The 22924-nt window shown below is 61.4% G+C and overlaps 1 protein-coding gene across 22 annotated transcripts in view; it reads right to left on the minus strand.

The window, feature by feature from the left end:
* Positions 1-22924, minus strand: part of LOC105469257 (RNA binding fox-1 homolog 3) — a 524235-nt gene that overhangs the window by 5021 nt on the left and 496290 nt on the right. For 11 of the 22 annotated variants that reach the window (XM_071081762.1, XM_024788936.2, XM_024788933.2 and 8 more), the window contains 10 exons: positions 20790-21044; positions 11983-12120; positions 9416-9469; positions 8515-8607; positions 6992-7052; positions 3101-3154; positions 2717-2849; positions 2089-2269; positions 994-1055; positions 1-79 (listed from right to left, as the gene is read on the minus strand). In XM_071081762.1, the coding sequence (XP_070937863.1) occupies positions 1-79; positions 994-1055; positions 2089-2269; positions 2717-2849; positions 3101-3154; positions 6992-7052; positions 8515-8607; positions 9416-9469; positions 11983-12120; positions 20790-21011 (1077 nt within the window). In that variant the 5' untranslated portion in view covers positions 21012-21044. The remainder of the gene's footprint in view (positions 80-993; positions 1056-2088; positions 2270-2716; positions 2850-3100; positions 3155-6991; positions 7053-8514; positions 8608-9415; positions 9470-11982; positions 12121-20789; positions 21045-22924) is intronic. The other 11 variants (XM_024788937.2, XM_071081765.1, XM_011720101.3 and 8 more) reach the window with 3 other exon arrangements.

The following is a 22924-nucleotide window of genomic DNA, read 5'->3' on the forward strand; positions in this document are numbered from 1 at the left end:
CATGGTTCCAATGCTGTAGGTTGCCGTGGGCCCGATGGTGTGATGGTACGGGTCGGCAGCTGCGTAGACTCTGCCGTAACTGGGGAAGAGCGTGGGAGGAGGGTGGGGGAGGGGGCAGGTGAGGGGCGGCAAGGGCCTCTCACCTCCTCCCAGAGGCTACATGGGCACCCTCCCCTCCTGTAGGGCCTACCCTTCCTTCTTGTTAGGAAGGAAGCTTCTGGAACACAACAGGCTGCCCTCTCAATATGCCCACAGTGTGCTGACCCTGACAGGAGGAGTGTGCTCCACTCAGTGCTGCGTGGAGGGGGATGGCATCCTGATGGAGCTCGTCTGCAGGGAAAACAAACTTCCACCCCAAAAAGAACGGGTAGGTGCTGGGGAGGGTTTTAAGAAAAGAGAGGGAGGATCAATGGGGAGGGACCAGGGACACTGCTCCAAGAACATGACACCGTGTCCCTCATGACTTTCAGCAGTTTGTGCAGGAACTCTCAGCTCCTTAGAGGGCAGGGCTGGGCCATGGTGCCCTGTACACCACACTTCAGGGAGCTGGAGCCGGGGCTGCCAGGAGAGAGGGGGTGCAAGCGGTCCCCAGACCAGAGCGGTGGAGCTCAGCTGCCAACAGGCCAGATGTCCAAGGAGAAAGAAAGGCACTAGGCTAGGCTGCCCCAGGAGGAAGCACTCAAGCGTCTGCCTCCAAGACAGAAAGCCACTGTGGGCACGGGGCACGGGGCGGGGGGTGGGGACTGGGAATCAGAGATGCTGTCTCCACCTCGGGTTTCCACAGCCTCCCCATGTGGCAAGCAGGAAGTGACTGAACTCAGGGGCTCACTGGCTCAAGGGCCACACTCAGACCTGCTCCCCTGTCCCGACCCTGCTCCCACCAGGCCTGGAAGGGGGGGTTATGCCTCCTGCCTGTCTGGGCCCAGCCCCCGAGGAATCGGTGTCCGTCTTCTCCCCACCCTGCTCCAGAACAGCACCGGCCCTTGGCCTCACCTGTCGCTGTAGGCGGCTGCCGCTGCAGCGGGCTGAGCGTATCTGTAGGCTGCGTAGCCTCCCTGTAGGGTAAGTGGGAGGAAAGACAGCAGAAGGACTTAGTGGGGCTCCCCAGGGAAAGGCTGAGTGGGGAGACACATGGGGAGACACAGACCCTGTGTGGGTGGGGCCCTGGGAGGGACTGCAAACTTTCCAGCCTCCTAGCCTTGGCTGGGTAAGGATTAGGTGGTGCCTGGCCTGGGAACCTAGTTCTGGTCTAATGCAGGACCGAGGACTGCAGATGGCCAGGTGGCACAGTTTGGGGCGAGGCAGGTCTGCCTGTCCACTCCTTTCATTCATTCATTCACAAACCTATCTGTGCACTCCACACACACTAGTGGGTACCCATGACTCATCTGGCTGGGTGCTAGGCCTTGGCAAAGAGGTGCCCACAGACCTGCCACCAGGCCAGTGAGGCCTGACTTGGATGCCGAGGGGCTAGGAGAATGCACAGTGACTCTGGATAGTGTCCTGGACACCAGGAAGGGTCAAAGGTAAAAGGCACAAGAGGACGTGAGCTCAGATGATGTCCTGGCCTCACATGAGCAGGTGACTGAATTGTGGGCAACTGCCCAGGACCGAAGGGTGGCTGGGTACATGGGGTGGGGTTGTCAGTGAGTCTGAGACAGGAAGCAGCAAGTGTGGCCCCATGAAGGGGGAGAGAGACCACAGGACCCCATCAAGGGGGGTAGGCCCCAGAGCACAGGCACCCAGGGGCCCTGCCTCCTGGCCCCTCTTGAAGCACATCCTGTGGGTGCCTTAGGGGCTCTCACTGACCGCAGCTTGGTTATAGGGACGTGGCAGAGTCCCACTGCCCCCATTATATGAAGCCTTGCCCATGGGAAGACGCCTTCAGCTCACAGGGCTGCTCCCTTGATGGGCGCCGACAACCAGACTGTGCTGTGCTGGGATTCCTAGGGATGCCACACTCTGGGCAGACATGGTGCCCTTGCCCTCCTGGCTTTGGGGGGGATGGGATGGGAGGAGACACCGACTTCTCACTGAGACCCACAGAACACCTAATCCCACCCTCCCTCCCGGCGGGGCTGCACTTACATAAATCTCAGCACCATAAAATCCATCCTGATACACGACCCTGGAAGCAAACGGACAAGAAAGTGGTGGGAACGCTGGAGAGGTGGGGTAGGCCGGCTCCGGTGTCTGCTGAGGAGGGAGGGGGCACGGTGCCAGCCCCGCCCATGGGACTGGCATTTTAACAAGCGTTTGCTCCAGTGCCCTGTTTTGGTATAACAATAGAGTAACACCCTTGCTGATCAGCTCCTTTCTCCCACAAACCCCGGGGCCCATGGCCCACCCGACCCCAGGCAGCTGCACCCCCCACCCCTTTAGTGATGGAGGGCACCGGACCCCAGGGAATGGGAGCAGAGAGGGCTCAGAGAAGCCCCTCGCTGACCTCAAGGGTGGACAACACCCCCATTAAAGCAGACAAGGTTCTGGGGCTCTGAATGTCCCCCCTAAATGCCAGTGACCTCGGCGATGCCCGCCGGGGTGGGGATGGGAGTGGCGATAATGGAGGCAGCTGCAGGGCTGAGTTCTGGGGCTCCCACGACCTCCCAGGTCTGGAAAGGCTGCCTAGTCCCTCGCACTGCGCAGGGCCTCCCCATTTCCCTCCTCCCCGCTCTCCCACCCCTTCCTCCACGCCTCCCCCGGCCCAGGTACTCACGCTCCATAAGTCGGGATGGGGGGTGGGGGTGGCGCAGCCCGAAACGTATTATACACGGCCCGGCCCCGGCCCCGAAGATGTGCGCCCCGGTAGGCAACAGCTGTGCCGGTGGTGGGGTAGGGGAACCCCGTCACTGCAGGAAAGGGGGCCCGAGACACATGTGAGAGGCACAGCGGGGCCCACCTCTCCCCCCAAACTCCGCTCCAAACCTCCGAACACCTAGCCCCCCACCCCTCCCCAAGCCCCGCCCCCGGAGCCCTACTCAGTCAACACGGCGGGAGGGCGGGGACGGCCCACCGGGCCCCGCCCCTCATGCCCCGCCCCCGGAGCTCCACGGGCCAAGTGGCTGGTCTCATCCCATCTCCGCCCCGCCCCAGCCTTTACCTGCATAGAATTCAGGCCCATAGACTGCGCCGACCACTGGATTTAGCTTCCAGCCTAAAACAAAAGCACAGAGACCTAGTCACTGCCTTCCCCGACCCTTTCCCCACCAAAACCTATGCCTGGGAACCCCAGCGACACCGGTGGAGCTCGTGGAAACACTCCCAGAGCGCCTCCCGCGCCGGGCCCCAGCCCACACTGCCCCAAGTGCTGGGTTCAGAACACCAGGGTCTGCTCCTTCCTGACTCTTCTGCCTGGGGCTCTGCTACGATTCTTCCCCAATTGTCCTCCTCAGCCTGCCCCTGAGCAACCCTCACCCTGGGCGTCATCCCCCGAAGCCTGGGGTACCCACCTCCCAGAAGAGAATTGGAGAGGGAAAGTGGAACTTATCTACCCGCCTGAGCACAGCTGGGATGAGGGTTTCTGGAGTCAGACTCGGCACCGCCCCACCATCCGAGCTGAAGGTGGCCAGAGGCTGCAGGAAAGGCACTTGGCCTCTGCCCATAACCTCGCCCCACTGCCTGCCAAAGGCCCCCCTCCGGCTCCCTCTTCCCAGTGCTGAGTCCCGCTCTCACTTTCCTCCCGTCCTCACCGTCCCCCAGAGCGGCCGTCTGGGAGGGTGGCCTGGGAGGTTGAGGAGGAAAAGGCATTTGGACTGGGGATGATAAGAAGGATGGGCTGCTTTTCCTCAACACTGTGTGTGAGCCACACAGACTGTTTGAAACTCGCTGGGTCCTCATGCTCTCCCCATTTTGCAGATGAAGGAACAGAGGCCTGGAGAGGCACAGCAACCTTCCGTCACCAGCTGGGGAGTGTCAGAGCCAGGGATCCTGGCCTGCAGTCCTCAGCCACACCCATGTTCCTGGCCATTCCATGGGTGCCAGGCTGTAATCGGCCTCCCAGCCTCTCCCTTCCTGCAGGTGGGCCAGTCTTCCTCTCCCCCGGGGGCCCAGGAGCAGGGCAAAGACCTGTTCCACCGGGAGGCCTCTGCAGGGGAAACCAGTTGTCTTGGAGTGGGCTCCGGCTCCAGGCATTCTGACAGGGTGGGCAGGAGGGTTTCTTGATGAGGCCCAGTCCCTCCCCCCTCCTCAGTGTACCCAGGTCTTCTCTCTACAGCATGCCCCGTGGGCCTGGCTCCTTGTCCCTTTGCAATGTGCGGGGAGGGACAGCAGGGATGAGAGCCCACTGGCCAGCTGGGGAGATACATCTGGAGAGAGTGGCAACAGGCCCGGGCCACGTGTGAGCCCGACCCAGATTCTAACAACCCCACTGCAGGGCAGGCAGACCGGAGGCAGTGAGGACGGAGGGTCGGGGTTTGCTCCTCCCTCTGGCCAACTCTTCACCCCACCCTGCATCCCTGGCCCACCATCACACAACCTTGTATCTAGACGTCATTGCTGGGACTTTGGAATCTTCCAAAAAGATAAATCCCAGGTTAGGAGGGAAGAAACTTTTTTTTTTTTGGGGGGGGGGGGCGGTTGTCTTGCTCTGTTGCTCAGGCTGGAGTGCAGTGGACAGTCACAGCTCACCGCAGCCTCGACATCCTGGGCGCAAGTGATCCTCGTACTTCAGCCTCTCAAGTAGCTTGGGCCAAAGGTGCCTGCCACCACACCCCCAGCTAATTTAAAAAACTATCTGTAGAGACAGGGTCTCCCTGTGTTGCTCAGGCTGGTCATGAAGTCCTGGGCTCAAGAGATCCTGCCCCCTTAACCTCCCAAAGTGCTGGGATTACAGGCGCGAGCCACTGCATCAGGCTGAAATAATTTTTTTTTCTTTTTTCTGGGAAAACCTCCAGTCTCAAGAGCTGACTCTTTTTACTAGAAGGCCCATGATGGAAGAGTCCTGCAGACCCTGACCCCAAGCCCAGACTCCCCCAGGCTCCATCCAGTGGCTCTTCTGGTTCATACGGGGTGAGACTTGGAGGCTGTATGTGTGCTTCAGATGGCCCTGGGCACCTTCACCTGTTACTTCTGGCTTCCTGGATGCCTCCACCAGTTATTCTGGCTTCCTGGGTGCCCTCACCTGTCAATTCTGCCTCTCTGGGAGCCTCCACCTGTCTCTGCTGGCTCCATTTCACTGTCTGGAACCCCAGATGGCAGAGGCAGCCTGAAACTGCCTGGATGGCCTGTTTCTACTATAAATAGTTAACACCTGGGCAAACCTGGTGGGTTTGTTTTCTACAGTGGAAACCTCCACCCCCAGCTGGTGACTTCCAGAGTGTTGGGTAGCGTTGAAGCAAGTCACTTGGCATTCGCCCCCAGAGCCCATGTATTGGCTTCGGTGCCAACCTGCAGAGAACCCAGGGCCGTCCCACTGCAGTCCTCTGTGCCCAGGCTGATGAAGACATTGAGATGAAACGGCTCTTGCTGCAAAGGTGGGCAAAGGTTCCCACCTCCCTCCATTCCCTGATGTTTCACTGGCGTGGGTTCTGTGCCCCTCAAGGGCCGCACAGTCCAAGGCCATTCAGGGATGGGTCCATTCTGATTTCCGTGTTCCCCTGAATTCTCATTTCTGCCCAGACAGCGGTGAGTGTGGCTCTTGGGTGCAGAGTGGGCAGCTGGTTCCAGAGATTTGGACACCCCGCTGGTTGATCACCTGGACCCTGTAAAAATGTCTACCGCTTTTACTTCCTGTGCCAAGTGCCAGATCACGGAAGAGTCACATCCAGAAAGCACTCGGGATGCCTGCAAAGCGGGAGGACTCCCAGATTTTTAAAAAGAATTGGAGATGTGTAAGTCCTCATAAAAGCAAGATATGAGGCCACGAGAATCAAGTCAAACTTGGGCCAGGCCAGAGTCCCGGCCCCACCCCAGCATCGGACACCAGGAGAAGAGCTGGGGAGAGAGGTGGCGGATCGGGCAGTCCTATCCAGGCTTCCGTGCTGGTCGTCACCTGACTCCACGTATGGCCGATCACATGGGGGGCCATGAGAGGCTGGGGGGTGATACCGTCTGAGAGTCCACGGCAACAGGGAGACCCATCCTGTCCAGGAGCAGCGCTGAGGCTTTTAAGGGCTCCGAGTGGGAAGCTGCTCCCTGGCAGGAATGAGCCGAGGCCCCCAACACACACCTGCTCCGCTCAAAGCAGGCCCCCTCGCCTGATGGAGTTAAGACTCGCAGTGGCCACCAGTGGTTCCCTCCGCTTCCAGAGCCAGCACTTAGCGTCGGCAGATCCATCTCCAAGGAAGACCGGCCACCTCTGTTTGCAGTGTGGTGCACACACACCAGATACCTCAGTCTCCCCATGTTGTGGACAGCAGGGCTCAGCCTGGGGCCTCAGTGCCCCCGCCGTGCTTGAAAAGCCCCAGGAAGGCAGTTCCTGTAATCACATTCTACGAAATCTGAGCACCTCCCCCCAGGCCCTTGCTCATGGCACTTAGAGGTGTCATTTGTCATCCAGCAGCTCTGGGGGATGGTGTCACTATTTGTTTTGCAGATGAAGAGACTGGAACTCAGAGAGGTCTAGAAGCTCACCCAAGGCCCCCTGTGCCCCTGCTGCCCTCCGTGAGCCTGCTCACACCAGGAATTGGTATAGCAGGTCTCAGCACAGAAGCCTTCAAACTCAAGGCCCTGGGGGAAAGTCAGTCCTAACCCAGGAAGGCACTGCTGTCCCACTGTATCAGAAGCCTGCACGCGTGGCCTCTGGGGGCGAGGCACGCTTGGGAAAGCGAGACTCCAGCGACGGCTGATTGTACGGGGCCATGAGTTGGGTGGGTGGCCCCCAGCTCTCCTCCTGCCTCTTCTGCCCCACCCGCTTCTGACCGGGAGCAGAGCAGCAGCCCCAGGGCTGGGACACTGAGGATGGGGCTGCCTAGGATCCAGAAGCCTCAGCTCTCCCAGGGCCTCTGCCCGACCAGTGACCCCGGCAGCCTGGTGGGGGTGCCTAGCCCCTTACCGTTGGTGTAGGGGTTCCCCGTCTTCTTGTTGGTCATGACTCGGGCCGTGGCATTATTGACCTGTCCGGAGAGGGAAGGAAAGAGAGGAAGAGGGACGATTAGCCTCCTGGAAGACCCACCAGCCACTCCTCCCCGCCCTGCCTCCCGCCCCGGCCTCCTCTCTCCACTGTGCTGCCTGCCCTCCGGGAGCCTCGGCCCCCACTGCTCCCAGCACGGGCTAAAGCCCCGCCTGGCCCAGGACCCCAGACCCAGGCCTGCTGGCCTGTATTCTTCACATGACTGTTCCCATAAACCCAGCCCCAGACTTCCAGGCACCCCAGGACAGCTGGAGACGCTCCCTGGTAGACTCTCCACAAAGTGTTCTCCAACCAGAACCAGCTAAGAGGCTGGACTCCAGGACGCCCCCTCCTCCCTGAGGCTGCCAAGGCCTAGCTAGGCATGGGCACCAAGATGCCCTCATACCCTTCCTGGATGATGCCCCCCTCCCCCGAGGCCAGAGTCCTCAATGTTGCAGAGCACAGAGCTCTCTGATGGGGCCCGTGTGCCCCTGGAGGACGAGGCTGACAGGGAGGGGCTCTGGGCAAGAAGTTACCTATTTTCCACACATATGCCCGGGTGAGGCTGTCCAGGGGCAGCCTGGGATGGGGAGGATGACGCGTGTGTGGAAGAGAGTCGAGAACAGCAGGGGTGATGGGCCCCAGGAAGGGGTCTGGGCTGTTCTACCTCCCCTGTGTCCTCAGTGTGAGCCCTGAGGGCATGGGGCTGCAGCCTGGCCAAGCCAGTGCCTTCGGAAGTCTGGAAACCTCCTCTCACGCCCTTCACCTCCTGCCTGAGGGCTCTGCCTTGGTGGCTCACCCCAGCCCTCCTCCAGCCACCCTTTGGCTGCCCTGCCTGTTGGGGGACCCAGCTCCAGACACCCAGGCCGCAGCAAGGGAACACAGCCCACTGGCACTCTGGGAAGCAGGGGACAGAGCGGGGTGGGTGTCAGGGAGGGACCCAGAGCTCCCTCTCCCTGCTCCTCCTTGGGGCCTGGTCTCTTCCTCTGCCCTGGCCATTGCCACTGCTGACTCTGCTTCTACCCAAACAAGGGGAGGAGTGGGGCCGAGGTGGGAGCAAACTGCAGGGCCCAGACTGGGCCGCGTGGGGACAGGTTGGGGACAGTCGCTGCTCCACGGTGAGCAGGGTCTGGGGATTAATGGCTCCTTGCCCGGGTGTACTGGCCATGGTCCTTGAAGCTGCCAAGCCCCCAATACAGGATTTCTGGGGCTCTTTCACTATCTGGTTGGGGACAGGGCCTCCTAGGAAAAGCAGGGGGGAGGGGACCTCAGGTGAGCCTGAAGGAGTGACAGGTGACAGGGCTTGGCCTGCAGCCAGTTACTCTGGCCTTAGTGCAACCCTTCCTCCCACCCCAGGGGACCCTGGCCAGGCTCTCTGAAGGGTGCGGCAGTGGCAGGGTTGGGTGAGCTGGGGGGCAGGTGGGCGATCTCAGGGCATCCCTGCCGCAGCACACTTATCTGAGCACCTCAATTTTCCGTCCCTCTACGATCGTCCCATTCAGCTTCTCCCGGGCTCGGTCAGCATCTGAGCTAGTTTCAAAAGTTACAAACCCAAAACCCTGTGAGCAGAGGAGAGGGAAGGACAGGCACGGAGAGGAGGATACAGGATGAGAAAGAGGACGAAGAAGAGGAGTTGGGGGGGCAGGGGAGGGGGGGGAGAGAGAGAAGGGGTTGAGTCAGGTGAGTTGAGGCGGAGACGCAGGCAGCCCAGAGGTCTGTCCTAGGGCCACCGGCAGGATGCCAGGAGGGGTATGGGCCCCAGGGGGGCAGCTGCTGGCCCAGCCTGAGCCCAGCCTGAGCTGATCACCTGGCATCTCCACAGGGACAGGCCAAAGCCACCTGAGAGACGTCATACCTGACCACAGGCCAGGCCGGCCCCCTGAACCCCACCTTGGGGTGGGGGGGCCCAGGCTGGGCTACAGGACCTGCAGGGGCAGCCCCCCCACCTCCACCCTCGGAGCCCAGGGCAGAGGGTCGTGCCTTCCTGGAAGGGCAGCAGGGCTTGTCTCCGCTGGACGCCCTCCCCCGCCTGCCCTCTCTGCAGCCCCTCCCTCAAGCCTCCAGGCCAGTGGTCCCCTGGGGTGAGCGTTCAGTGGGCTGGGGCCCGGGCCCAGGGGCCCAGGGCCCTGGGGTGCAGGCAAGAGGTCCTGGTGGCTCAGAAAGAAAAAGCGGCAGCGGCAGCAACAGCACAGACAGCTGGGGTGGGGGCGGGGCGGGTGGGGGTGGAAGAGCGGGGAATACAAGCACCCGTGTCGCTCAGGGGTCCTCGGGCGCGAAGCTCTCCAGGAAGGAAACGCACATTTCACACGTTAGCCTGGCGGGACCTACAGCCGGCGCTGTAAGGCGGCAGCTCCGTGCGGCACCCACCTTGGAGCCCCGCTCGTTAAAAATGATCTCCACGTCTAAAATTTTTCCGAATTGCTGCAGAGACAGAGACAAAGAGGGAGTGGGGCAGACAGGAAAGTGCGGGTTAAGACCGCTGGCCCGGCCGCCCGCTCCACTCCTGAGACGCTGGTCCCTGTGCTCTGCCCTGGGCTCCCAGACTGGGAAAGGAGCCCTGGGACCCCTCCCACCTCTGGCCATGGAGCAGCTGGGACTTGGCCACTTGGAGAGGGCGATGGTGGGGATAGGGTGCCCAAGGCATCACCAAGAGGGTCCTTGGTGTGGTGTGGGGTTAGGGACAGCTCTCCCAGCCTCTCCTGGAGGCCCGTGTCTCCCTTCTGCCTCGGGGAGCTTTTCCTGCCAGGACACTAACTCCAGCTGCCAGCTGGGGATGGGCACATCACTAGCGTCCCCTCCTCACCCTGCTAGGACTTGACCACTTGGAAAGGGTTACAGTGGAGACAGGGTACCCAAGGCATGACCACCACCCCTAATTCACACTAAAGGGTAAAGGTCTGCTCTGAGACCATTCTCCAAAGGATGGGGAACGGGGGAGGCAGAGGGGCATAAGTGCCCATTAGGGACAAAGTGCCACAGAGAAGAGAAAGTGCTGGGGTCAGGAAATGGAGATTGAAGCCACTGGAGGTCAGGACCCCTGGTTGGGAAATGGGACCCTCAGGCGTCCCTGAGATGTGGAGAAGGCTGGGCAGGGGGAACATGGGGGGAGGGTGTGAGGGAAAGAGGGACACGGAGGGTGTTCTGCCCAAGCCCCCAGGACCCTGCACAGCCTGTCGTGGGGCTGTGCTGGAGTGGGGTGCTGAGCAACAGTGACCTGAACCCAGGCCCGGCCTGTGCAGGACGCTCAGGCCAGCTGGGCCATGACGCTCCAGTTGCCTTCTTCCCTCCCATTGTTGGCCACGGTCCCCATGGGGCAGCCTGGTCTCTCACTGGTATGTGAACGGCCCCAAACAACAGTTCTGAGGTCCCTAGGGCCCATCCTGAAGCCTGCAGTGCAGGCAACTGATGGGGGTTTCCTAGTCACCCCCACACAGTCGTGGAGGCGGGGGGTGCAGCAAGCCCCAGTGGGGCCAGACAACAATGAAATCTCAACTCTGCCAGGTGCTGAAAAGAAGGGGACAGTACCCCCCGTTCTGCAGAGAGCCAGGAAGCTGATGGGGGACAGTGTCCCCATCCTGCAGGGACCTAGGGAGTCGATGGCAGATGGTGCCCCTGTCCTGTAGGGACCCATGGAGCCGACGGGATGCTGCCCCTGTCCTGCAAGGACCGAGTGTATGTAAACAGGTCCCCTGCAGGGGGCATCCAGCCAGAGCTCCAAAATGTCAGCTGCTATTAAGGGGCAGTCCCAGGCCCAGAGAACTCTGGCCGCTCGCTCAGGACCCAGGGTCAAGAAGGGACACAGTCCTTGCCATCTGATGATGCTAAGTCATGCCAGCCCTCCAGTAAGTCTGAACTCCAAATCCAACCAGGCTGGGATCCTGAGACAGGGAGTGGACTTCTGGGGGTCACGTCAGGGGGTAGGTGGAGGGGAACCTCTCCACCCTGGGGCTGCCAGAGGTGCCTCCAGTCTGCATGGCAAATCCCAGCTGGGTCAGGGTGGCAGGAGGAGAGAGGCTGGGATTCCAGAGCCAGAGGCTGTCTACCTGCACGGCAGAGGTGGGGCGGGCACCGCGGCAGGCAGGGGGAAGAGGAGTTTGGAGGGAGGGAAGAAATGTGGCTGGGCTGCGTGGTCCTCTGTGGCCAGGGCAGGCCTGGGAGCCTGGCTGAGCCGCCCAGCTGCTGCTGCTCCCCCGCCACTCAGCAGCCCCAGCCCCCGCAGGCACCAACACCTGCTAGGCGCATTCAAGTCCAGTAACAATCAAGTGACCAGGACCCAGGGGCAGCCCTGCACGTTCTCAGTGACCCCACCACTGGGGCTGAAGGCCACAGTGCAAAACCCGGAACAGGCCCACGGAGTGCAGGACGGGCTTCAATTCCCATCGACCGTGCATCTGGTTCCAAGTTCCCCAACCAGGGGCCCGGGGGACACAGGCCCAGAGAGGTTCACTGCCTGGCCCCAAGGCACACAGGAGAGGCCAGGGCTGGGGCTGCTGCTCTGTGGGAGGCCGAGGTGCCCCTCCAGGTACCCTCTTGTGAGGAGACAGGAGCCAGAATGTGGGAATAGGGTGGTCATAACCAAACTGGCTGCGAGGCCCCAAGGCACTCTAGGAAACCCCTGAGATCAGGTGGTCTGGGGACCATGGGTAAATTTCTAGCTGGGAGCAGGAGGAGTGGGGTTTGCAGGGCAGCCACAACAGATCCGCCTACTCCTCAGCTCGAGGCCTTCCTCTTCCCCGCCACCCTCCCAGCAGGTTCAGGTCAGGGCGGGGCTGGGCCCAGGAGGGAGGGAATCCTGGGGCCCTGGAGGCTCCCAGTGCAGTGGGAGGCAGGGAACCCGGAGGAGCAGGTGTGGGCAGGAAGGCAGGGCCTGTGGGTGCCACCCCGGAGCTGGGGCAGGTGTGGAGGGCAGGATGGGCAGGGCCACGCACACTCACCCCGAACATTTGCCGCAAGTCGGGGTCCCTGAACCGGAAGGGGATGTTGGAGACGTGTAGCCGCTTGGGCTGCTGCTTCTCTGTAGGGTCGGAGGGGTGGAGCGGCTGGCTGTCCGTCTGTGCCGCCTCGTCTGTCTGCTGCAGGGAGAGGACTGGGCTGCGGAGGCTGCCTCTGCGTGCGGGGTTGCCCATCCCCTCTGCTGAAGGGAGGGCAGGGTCTAAAGGCCAGATTCTCCCCCACCCTTCTGGGCCTCTCCCATCCCTGGGCTGGGATCCTTGGCAGAATCTGGGCGGACGGTTTCCATGAGATACAGCACAGGGGCACCTCACACGGAGAGGCCCCACCTCTAGGCCTTTGCCCAAACTGTGCAGGTGAGGCCGCCTCCCTCCCGCCATCCCAGTGCAAGGCCTCCTGGCCTGCTCTGCTCCCTGCTCCCACAGCCCAGCCCTGTCCACAAAGGCTGAACCTCCACGGTCTCTTAGCCCCACTGACATCTCAAGGCAGTTCTGGGAGCCCGAGGACCCCACTGGTTTTCAAGTCCTGAGGATGAAGTGGTGAGCTGGAGACAGATGTCAGCCCGGCCCGAGGGTCCGCCTGTCCGAAGGTGCTGCCTCTTCGTGTCCCCCCATCCCCGCCATGCTCCTGCTTATTCCAGCCTGCTGCTGCCACTCAGAACCTTTGGGGTTCACCTCCAGAAGCCTCTCCCAAGGCAGAGGTGGCTGAGTCCAGTCCTTTACGGTTAGTCCCCATTGGGACCCAAACGCTGGTGGGCAGATGGGCTCCCAAAGACTTGGGTCTCAGGAAACAAAAGCCACCCAGCCCTCAGCTCCCTGTGAGAAGGCAGGGGTGCCGCCCGAGGCAGCGCAGTGTGGCCTGTGTGAGGCTTTTCCTGCGTGGTCTTCTCCAGTGGACTGACCACGAGCTCACGGCAAGCCTGGCCTTCAGTCTGGCTGAGTCTCGGCTGTATCCACAGAGCAGGAACTCCGGACATGTGGCGGGTGCTACATCAGCATCGGCCGGGTGGATGCACGGGTGACTCTCCGAGGTGGCCATTATCTCATCACGACCTGGGTCCAGGCCCAAGGGGCGCTCCAGTCCAGTTCCATGGATGCAGCCAAGCCGCAGGTGCCAGCCTCGCAGACTGTTTCCCCGCTCAGCCCACTGGCAAGGTGGGTGGGTGGCACAGGAGCACCAGGGTGCAGGAGAGGCCCTCGGCGGCGACAGGCACAGGTGGTGGGTTCACACCCCAGATCCCACGGGGTGCCTTGGAGGGGCTCTCACTGTCCACACTTCCTCCAGCAATTTGAGCTCAGCTGCCCATGGGACCAGCAGGCTGACAGTGTACCTTTTATTGGCTTCCTTCGCCTTCTCGCCTCAATTCCACACTGCCCCTTATGGGTTTTGTGAGATCATCTCCCAAATACACCCTTTGTATTTGAATCCTTGGCTCTGGGCCTCCTGATACTCCCGGTGGAGAGCTGGAGGCCATACACAGAGAACCCCTCCTCAGAGGCCAACTGGCTTCTGGGACAGGACGCCAGCCATAGGTAGGAGGGTCTTGGCTCCAGCCATCTGGATCCTTTCTAGAGTGGCAGTAGAGGAGACTGGGGTCCCTGAGAGGCCCACACTGCAGTCAGTACAAATGGAAGGCTGGTGGCATGGTCTCCCATGTGGCCTGCGGAGCAGAGGCAGCCAGTCTGGGAGCAAGAGAAAAGCCAAGACGAGAGGCCCCAGAGAGCCATTCCCACGCATCTCCAGCCAGGCGAAGCACCTGGCTGCTGAAGCCACTTTCCGGAGGGCATCTGTCGCGGGCCACCAAAGGAGTGCTGAGTCAGGACGGTGAGCGGGGAGCCTGGGGCCACAGTGCCAGAGGCCTCGGCCCATGGCAGAGGAAACGGAGCCAGAGAGGCAGAGCTGTGCCAAGGTCACACTACAGCTAAGTGGCCAGAGCTTGGTCCCTCGACTCCTGTCTGAGTGGCTGTCCGGCTGGCGCCGCCCCCTGCACGGCCGCCCTGGTTGTCCTTTCTGGAAGGACAGGCTGCTCCCCTGCATTTCTGCATGTGGTCAGGAAGCCTCTGACCAGGCTCCAGGGCAGCAGGTGCCCCTAGGTGCCAAGAGGGGAAGTTACCGCTTCCTGGGCTGCGCAGGGAGGTGGACACAGCCTCTGCCACACTGCAGCTTCTTCCCCGGCAACAGCCCCTAGCGCGGGCAGTGGGGCGGGCTGGGAGCGGGGTCTCGACGACTGGAGCATGTGTCCATGTCCCTGATGCACCTCTGTCCCCTGCGTTGAGAAGTGAGGATGCAGCACACACCCCACAGCGTGGGACGGCGACAACGTGGGAACTGCCGTCCTGGAGCTCACCTGGACGTGCGCTGCAGGACCTGTCTCAGCAGACGTGCCATGTGGTGTGCTGACCCAATTCCGACGGGCATGTGTCCTGAGCTCTGCGTGTTCCCAAGGCGTGAGGCATCTCCCTCAGGACCTCAAGAGGTGGACAGTGGCCACGGCTCTCGGAGGGCACGAGCCCCCAGGCTTGGACAAGTTGGGCGGCTGCTCCTTGGGGTTCCCTGACATGTGCCACCCCATCAGTGGGGCCTGGGCTTTGGCATGGAGGCATCCGTGGTGGGCACAGTTGGCAGGGCCAGGAGGGTGGACGACAGGCCTCCAGAGACTCCTGGTCTGGCTGGTATCAGGTCTATCAGGTCCCCAGCAACACAGGGCAGCTGACTCTGGCTCCAAGGAGGTAGGCACGGGGTTCCTCCATCCAAGCCTAGGGAACTAGAGATGCCCCGCAGCCCAGTTTCCCAGTTCTGCTGCCATCCTCCTTGGTCCCAAGTTTTCTTGCAGAAAGCAAGCCTGTGCTAGACCTCCGGAAGGGCTGACCTCACCCCTGAACCAAGACGAGACCGCCCCAACATCCGCCGATCTTTACAGAGGTTCTGAACCCCACCCTCCCGCCGGATAGGCGTGGGTCTTTCCTCCTCAGTGGACAGGGATGCACCCGTGCCCTCTGCTGCTCTTGGGTACAGGTGACTGAGTCATCCCAGATTCGGGAATCCAGCCTGGATAGGGGCACACAGCTCTGCCCTCTGAGCAGCAGAAGGCGGTGGTCAGCACGCCAGGGTGGCCACGATGGCGGGAACCGGCCCTGCGCCCACCCAGGGGAGCTGGGGCATCCACCCCAAAGTCCTAAAGGGAAGCAGCTGAGGATGAGGCAGGAGGAATGGGGTGATGGGGTGGGAGTGGGAGGAGCCATGAGTGGGGCCAGGACACAGGTGAGGAAGAAGCTGTTCTATCCCTGCTCAGCCCTGGGCAGAGGCTAAGTGGGTTCCATGGCTGTGAAACTGTCGTGTGTGCAGGTAAGCCCTACGCGTGACTGCACATGGGCTGCCCTGGGCCGGGGGATGGGGGCCCTCCAACCGCTGACTGTAGCGGTCCAGCAGCCTCCACTGCCTTTCCAACTTTTTCAGAGACTTTCTTTCCCCTACTTAAAAAGAGAGAGAGAAAAAAAAACCAACCATTTTTGCTTCTCATTCTCAAATGCAGGGAAAGAGGGAAGAACAGGACCGCCCTTCCCTCCTGATTGAGCTGCGGGTCCTGCTTCTGCATCTTTCCCCAGCTCTGTCTTGGCCCGGCCATTATGGACCAGCCCATTCAAGTTCAGGGTGGGGGGTCTAGATGCCACACAGCATCTCCCACTCTCCACATCCTCTGAGGAGCCTGCACCCACTTTCGCCTGGGCCCCCCAAGCTTGGCCCAGAGACAGGCAAAGGGAATGAGCCCTGGGCAGGGTCTGGTGGACCTAGGCAGACCCCGGACAGCAAGTGGGACCCGGCGGCTGTTGTTGGCACAGAACCAAGCTGTGCTGCTGCGACACAAGATGAACCGGTTTTTGGAAATCCCTTCCTCGACAGTGCCATCTCTCCTCGCTCCTCCAAAGATCTCCTGGGCACTCAGGCAAGGACCCGCCTTGGTGGGCCCCCAGTGGGCGGCCAGTCAGCCTTGGAGGACAGGTTCTCTGTGTGTGGTCTCGACCTGTCCACTGGGAGTGTCTGCCTCAGAGCCCGGCGGCACTGACTGTCGGCTCCCACGTGGCATTTGAAGAACACAGGATTCCAAGCCCCCTGCTGGCCTCTGCACTGTGGCGCGGGCAGCCGACTGACACCTCTTCCACTCCCACCTCCCAGCCTGGGTAGGGGCATCTCAGCTGAGCCTCACTGTGGTGTTGCTTTGGGGACCATCGCCTCTCTTCTGCCTCTCTCAGGCCAGTGGCCAGCCATGGCTACCCTTCACCCTTCCCATAAGCCGTGAGAGCCAAGAACACAGTGACCGAGGGCTGCAACTCCTGGCGGAGGAGACAGCGCCTCGGCCAGACTATGAGGCCTGTAGTTATAGACGAGGTGGCCCAAATGGAAGATCAGGGCAAGTGCGGGAGTTTCTGAGGAGGCTCAGGCCCGATGGATGGCAGAGAGGACAGAGGCTCATCCTGGGGTCACCCGGCAGAGAGGCCTCCAGGGACCTGGCCGTAGGCATCTATGCCTGCAGTGAAGCCAGGGGTGCAGAGCCCAGATCCCCAGTGGGCAGTGGGGCAGGTGCTGGCCCCTCAGGCATCAGACCCTTGCCGCCCACGTGGGGTCCCCTCTGGCAGGTGGAGGAGCCCGTGTGGGCTCTGGAAAACACCAGTCTCATCCTGTCTCCCTCTCCGTGGCTGGCCCTCCACAGTGACCCTCCGTGCTTTGGCATTTTCTATCTGTATGCTAATCTCTCTCTCTTTTTTTCTCAGAGTTTTGCTCTGTCGCCCAGGCTGGAGTGCAGTGGCGTGATCTCGGCTCACTGCAACCTCCACCTCCTGGGTTCAAGTGATTCTCCTGCCTCAGCCTCCCGAGCAGCTGGGATTACAGGCGCCCGCCACCATGTCTGACTAATTTTTGTATTTTTGTAGATACTGGGTTCCACCATTTTGGCCAGTCTGGTCTGGAACTCCTGACCTCGTGGTCCACCTGTCTCTGTCTCCCAAAGTGCTGGGGTGACAGGCATGAGCCAATGCACCTGGCCTGTTAGCAAGCTGAGGGTCCCTTGAGCATAAGGACAGTGTGTGACCCCCAAGGGCCCACAGTGCTGGCACCTGCCTGACCCTGAGTGAATAAATGCTCCAGACGGTGACCCCCGCTGAGGAACACAGACCTTGGTGGTGGCTCAAGGTAGTGAGATGGGGTCCCCCGGTCCTTCCGCAGCCCCTCATCGCACTCTGTACCCTGTGCTGCATTTGTCCAGAGAAGGCAGCTGACGTCGTGGTGAGAGTGAGAGAAACGGAGCGTGTGTGCAGGTGTGCGTGCCCCCCGTGGGTTCTTGTCACATGTCTCTTCCCATCACGGATGAGCAGAGACGCCCCTGCCCTACCAGGAAGGAGCCTCTGTATCTCTGGACGGCGAAAAGAGGTGTTTTGCTCAGAGGGGACGAGCCTTCCTGGGGAATGATGTAGCCGGAAAGCCACTGGAGGTGGTCGGGACCCACCCGAGGGCATCAAGACCACACAAATCAGCGCACGCTCTGCCTTCTGTGGGAAGTCTCGGTGGCGGTGAGGGGCCCCCAGGAGCCCCATGTTTCTCTCTGCAGGGTCAGCTGTGCTTCTGTGACTAGGAGTTGAGGGGTGCATCCCACCTGGGTGGTGGCAGTGTTGGGAAAGGCCCTGAGTTGGCTGAACACAGACTTCCCACCAATTCCCGGCTGGAAACCCTCCTGAGGGGAGGACGAGCAGGAAGAGGCCTCGTGGTTCCAGAAATTCCAGGGAAGTCTTTCCGGAGCTGGGGCCCAGCCTGTCTTTGGGGGTCCTGGGGTGGAGGAGACGGGGAGGTAGAGCCATGGGGACGGGCTGCAGGGGCCACTGTTCTCTCCCACTGACGCCATCAGCCCCAGGTCCTAGAACGGAACAGGCTGCCTGTGTGGGCCCCGGGCCTGGACAGCACCCTGCTGTCTAGGGGCCAGCTCTGCCACAGCTACCAGTGGGGCGGGTGATATGGGGGCCGGACAGGTGCTCCGAGCTCCCCCTTTCCACTGGCCCTGGCCACGCCACCTGCCAGGGCAGCCCACGCTCACCAGCAGAAGGAAGTCCCCTTGGGGGAGAGGGCGGGAAGCCCTGGTGGCCTCTGGGCGGCGTCTGGGTCCAGGGAACGTCTGGGGGTTGCAAGCCCTGACCTGGTGCCAACCTGGGCAGCAGACTCTCGGGGGGGTTCCCTGGGTGGCACCTCAGGAATGGTGGGGAAGGAAGAGACCAGGGTACTTGGTGGTTGCACATGGGCCCTCGAGTGCTCCAGGAGCTCAAGGAGATACTCTGAACTAGGCAGGTCTGGACCAAAGCTCTGAACTCACCCCACTTCCTATCCCGAAGATCTAGACCCCAATACCAGGCTGCTTGGGGCAGGACCAAGGGGAGGCTCGAGTGAGCTGAAAGGGCCCTGCTGATGACCAGGGACAGGGCCTGGGGACACGTGAGCCAGCAGGGAGCATTCGGCCTTCAGTTGTGAGTGCTGGGCAGCCTCTGGGAGGAAGGAGCTCCTGGAATCTGGAACACCCTCTCCAGCTGCCTTCCAAGGTGGGAAGGCTCCGCGTGAACACACACTCCAAGGTGGGGAGCGCGCGGCCTTCGGGGCGGCCCAGGTCTTTGTTCTTCCTGGGGCACCACGCCGATGCCGAGACTTCTGCCGGCAGCCCCGCCCTGGGTGCAGGTCATGGAGAATGACTCTCTCCTCTGGGACTTTGGATGAAAGATCTGCAGACCACAACCACGAACCCTCTGCCAGACCTGAGAGACCCCAGCCTGAAGAAAGGAAGGTCCAGGCTCTCTGCCATCCCCTGGGCTCTGGGTGCTTCCCACCTGGACACGCTTCCTGGGAGGCTCTGGAGGCTGCTGACTGGGTGGTGAGACTCCCATCCTCCTAGTCGGAGAGTTCTTCATCGGATGCAGCGTTCACCTTTTCAGCAGCTGCTGCTTACTCGGGGCTTCTCTCCATGGTCTGTGGACCCTCACGGGCAAGCCAGACCGAAGTCAGCCTCTGTTTCTGACTTTCCTGTCCTTGCATGGCAGGAACCAGGGGACAGGGCTGGGTCATTTCTTCTTTGTAGCCTCAGTGCCAGTTCAGTGCCAGGCACATACCAGGTACCCAGCAAATGTCTGCCGAGTGAAGGAAGACTTTATGTGTGTCCTGGGTAGGCCGTGTTTGGTGGCTCCAGTGTCCAGGAGGCATCTGGCCTCGGTTCTGTTGTTCAGTTAAAGCGCCTGGTCCACTCTGTGTTATCTGTGCATCTGACCCTCCTGCTTCTGGTTTTCTTCTGGGACGAACCCCTGAGGCTCACCATGAGAGACCCCCTCGTTTGTCTATAAGGTGGCTGTCAGAGGTCTGAGCAGATGAGCTGTGTCTACTGGAGTCAGTCAGAAAGAGACCCAGCCTGCTCTAGCGTGACTTGTTTACGGTGAACCCGGCTTAGCTCCCGGGATCATCTCTTTCTTTTCTAAGTACACACAAGGTGTGGGTTTGATGAATCAGAACCAGAGCAGCCGGGGAAGCATGACTTGGCCCCCACTTCTACCACCCCAGGGCCTGGCCTTTTCCATGTGTGTCCTGTGGCTGTAGGAACCCTGGGTATCAGGATGCCGGGGGGCACTGGAAAGGCTGATGGCCTCGGGGCAGATTCTGGCTGGGCGGGGCTCCAAGTAGGGAGGAAGGGCACCACCTGGGTGCCAGATGAGGGTCATGTCCAGCCCAGGAGGCGGCTGGCTGGGTGGGCTCTCTCCACAGAGGGCCTGGGTGATGCTGGAGGAAGCCCCTGCCCAGGCACGCACCAAGGGAAGGCTCCTATCTGCATCCACACAGCACGCTGGGAGCCAGGCTGGACTGCGGGAGGGCTGAGGCAGTTGGGAAGGGACCCCTATTGGGAGCCACCAGGGCGGTGCCGCTCCTGGGCAGTGTAGAGAGCTCTGGCCTCCTGCCCAGCCCCGCCAGCTAGCACATCCAGTGCTGGGACAGGGCCAGCGGGGACAGTTGGATGAACCTGGAGCCCCAGAGCAGGGGCAGGGGAGGCACATGGAGATCTCAGTGGAGGGGACCAGAGAAAAGGAATAGACTGGTCGGGGCTCTGCAGGGTGGGTAGAGTCAGGGCCTAGTCTTTATACCCAGAGCCCACTCCAGGCCGGCGGCTTGGCCACTCCCTGCCGGCTCTCTTTGCTCTCAGGAAATGTGAGAAGTGAGGGCTCAGCACTTTTGCCTGGGAGCTGCATTACAACCACATAATTGAAGCTATCTGATTGGAGGCCAGCCAAGCAGGTAGATTACAAGCGATTAGAAATGATAGGAGGGCCTGCAACCCGAGACAGCTCAGAGGGCCCTGGGCCGCCTCCGCGGCTCTGCCTCTGCCCTCCGCCCGTCTCCTTCACTTTCTACTAACAGGTCTCTGGCAGTGAGGACACCTCCCAGCTGGGTGAGTGTTTGCTCGAAGCAGGGAAGCCAGGCCCAGGCGGCTGGAGGAGGGTGGCTGCCACCCCACCCCTCAGTGCCCGGCCGTCCCTCCAAATGCCTGCTCATCACAAAGCTCCTTGGTGCTGGGGTTGAGCAGGGGCTGGAAGTGCCTTTGCTGGGGGTAACTTCTGGCCCAGGAGCCCCGTAAAAGGCTCATCCTCCACACACACAGGCCCTGCCCAGGTCCCCCACCCATGTGGTATACCTCATGCCCTCCTGGGCCACCCTTCTGCTGGGTGGGCGCTCCTCCCTGAAGCTCCAGGGCTGGGCCTGGGGTCGTGGGGGCCCTTACCGGCACTGTCTGGGTCCCGGCGATGGGCTGTGTGCTGGCCTCGGAGCCTGGCTGCTCGGGGTGGGTCTGTGCTGGTGTGTACAGGGTCATGCCATGCTCTGAGGGGACCGGGGTCTGGCCGGAGTAGTCCTGCGTGGGGTGCGGCGGGGGCGGGGCATACTCGGCAGGGATGCCGTTCTGTGGCGGAGGGGGGTACTGGGCAGGGGGGTAGGGCTGGGCCATTGCTTCAGGCGGAGCCGTGGCGTCCTGATCGCTCTGTGGAAGGAGAGAGAGCAAGGCCTGGTTAGAATCTTGTCCCCTTCCCGGAGCCCCTGAGGATGGGGCCTTGTGGCTGAGCAGGGCTCCAGCAGTGTTTTCAGTAGCCTTTCCCCGGCCCCTCCATGGGGGGCTCCCCGGCATGGGCACCAGCTCAGAGCAGGAGGGGGTGCCGCGCTGGGAGTGCCGGGGAGTCTGGCTCTGGAGTCAGATGCCGCTGGGTTTCAGCCCATTGACTCACCCTTGTCAGACCTGGGTACAAGAACAACTGAAGGGTTTTTTTTAAACTACCTGATTTTAAAAAAGTTAACCATTTTAACATAACTGTAGGCTCACGCAGCTGTAAGAAATAACAGAGTGATCTGTACAGCTTGTGCCCAGGGTCCTCACGGTAACATCCGTAAAACCACCACCAGCAGGATACTGACGTGGATTCGCACAACACACAGAACGTTCCACCAGCGCGAGGACTACTGCTCTTCCCCTCTTAGCGCCAACCTACCTGCTTCCCACCTCCTTAAGAATTTTAAGCCTTGGCAGGTGGATCACCTGAGGTCAGGAGTTCAAGACCAGCCTGGTCAACATAGTGAAACCCCGTCTCTACTAAAAATACAAAAAGTAGCTGAACGTGGTGGTGGGTGCCTGTAATCCCAGCTACTCGGGAAGCAGAGGCAGGAGAATCACTTGAACCTGGGAGGCAGGGGTTGCCGTGAGCCAAAATCGCGTTACTGCACTCCAGCCTGGGCAACAAGGGCGCAACTTCGTCTTCAAATGATTTTAAGCCTCGGTTTTGTCATTGGAAAGCAGGAGTGAGAGGGCACTGCCCAGCCCGCACCTGGATCCCTGGAAGTGACTGTGCGGAAGCTGAACTCGGCCTCCTGCTTCCCCTGCCAGTGATGTCCATGACAGTGAGGTGTGCTGGGGGGGGGCAGGAAGGGTTCCAGTCTCTGTCTCAGGGATCTCTGAGGAGCTCTGGAAGATCTGTCTGTGCCCCCTCAAAGGCCTGCTGTCTCAAGCGGGGAAAACTGCTCCCGCAGCCACTCTCAGAGAAGCCCAGGCCCTTGGGCAGGACCCCAGAAGCAACGTAGGGCAGTGGCTGTCAAAGTGGAGGGCCTGGGCCCACAGCATCAGCAGCACCTGGGAGCTTTTTGGTGGGCAATGCAGATTCCAGGGCGCATCCCAGGCCTCCTCCAGCAATCTGCGTGCACTGAGAACCACTGACTCAGGGCCTGAGAAGCAGCCCTGGTGGGAAGACCTTATGACCCCAAGAGGAGGGCTGGGGTCTTTCACAGCCCCAGAGAGCAAGACGCAGGCGGAGGCGGCAGAGGGAAAGGGGCTCCGGCCTCCTCCACTGCAGACACAGCCTGGGGCCCAGGATCTCCTGAGCGGGAGAGGCACTCGCCCCCCAGGAGTCTGCGGTGAGGAGGCCTCGCTGCCTGGAAGGACACATGCCACCTCTGCCTGGAGCAGCCCACCTGTGTGTTAGGACCCCTGCTCAGATGTGGATGGGTCTGACACTCACAGCCGCCCCGGCAGGGACAGCCAGGAGTCCACACCCTTCTTGAAGGTGGGGTTTGCTGTGGGGAGGAGGAATGCCCAGCAGGGAAGTGGCTGCTGACCTCCTTCACCTGCGCCTCCACCCCATACTCCCATCGCCCGGGGCCACATACACTTTATTCACACCACACACTTTAGTGAGCACCTACTAGGTGTAGGCAGAGGCTGGGGGCTGCCCTCGCAGGGCGGTCTTTCTCCCGCTTCCCTCCACACCCACACATCCCCCTCTGCCTGGCTCCTGTGTTCTCAGCCTCTGGGCAGTGCCTCCCCCGGCTAAGGAGGGACCAGCCCCTCATGTGCCCATGCTCCCCGCACGGGTGGAC

This window comes from Macaca nemestrina, chromosome 17 (assembly GCF_043159975.1).
Source record: "Macaca nemestrina isolate mMacNem1 chromosome 17, mMacNem.hap1, whole genome shotgun sequence".
NCBI classification, from domain to species: domain Eukaryota; kingdom Metazoa; phylum Chordata; class Mammalia; order Primates; family Cercopithecidae; genus Macaca; species Macaca nemestrina.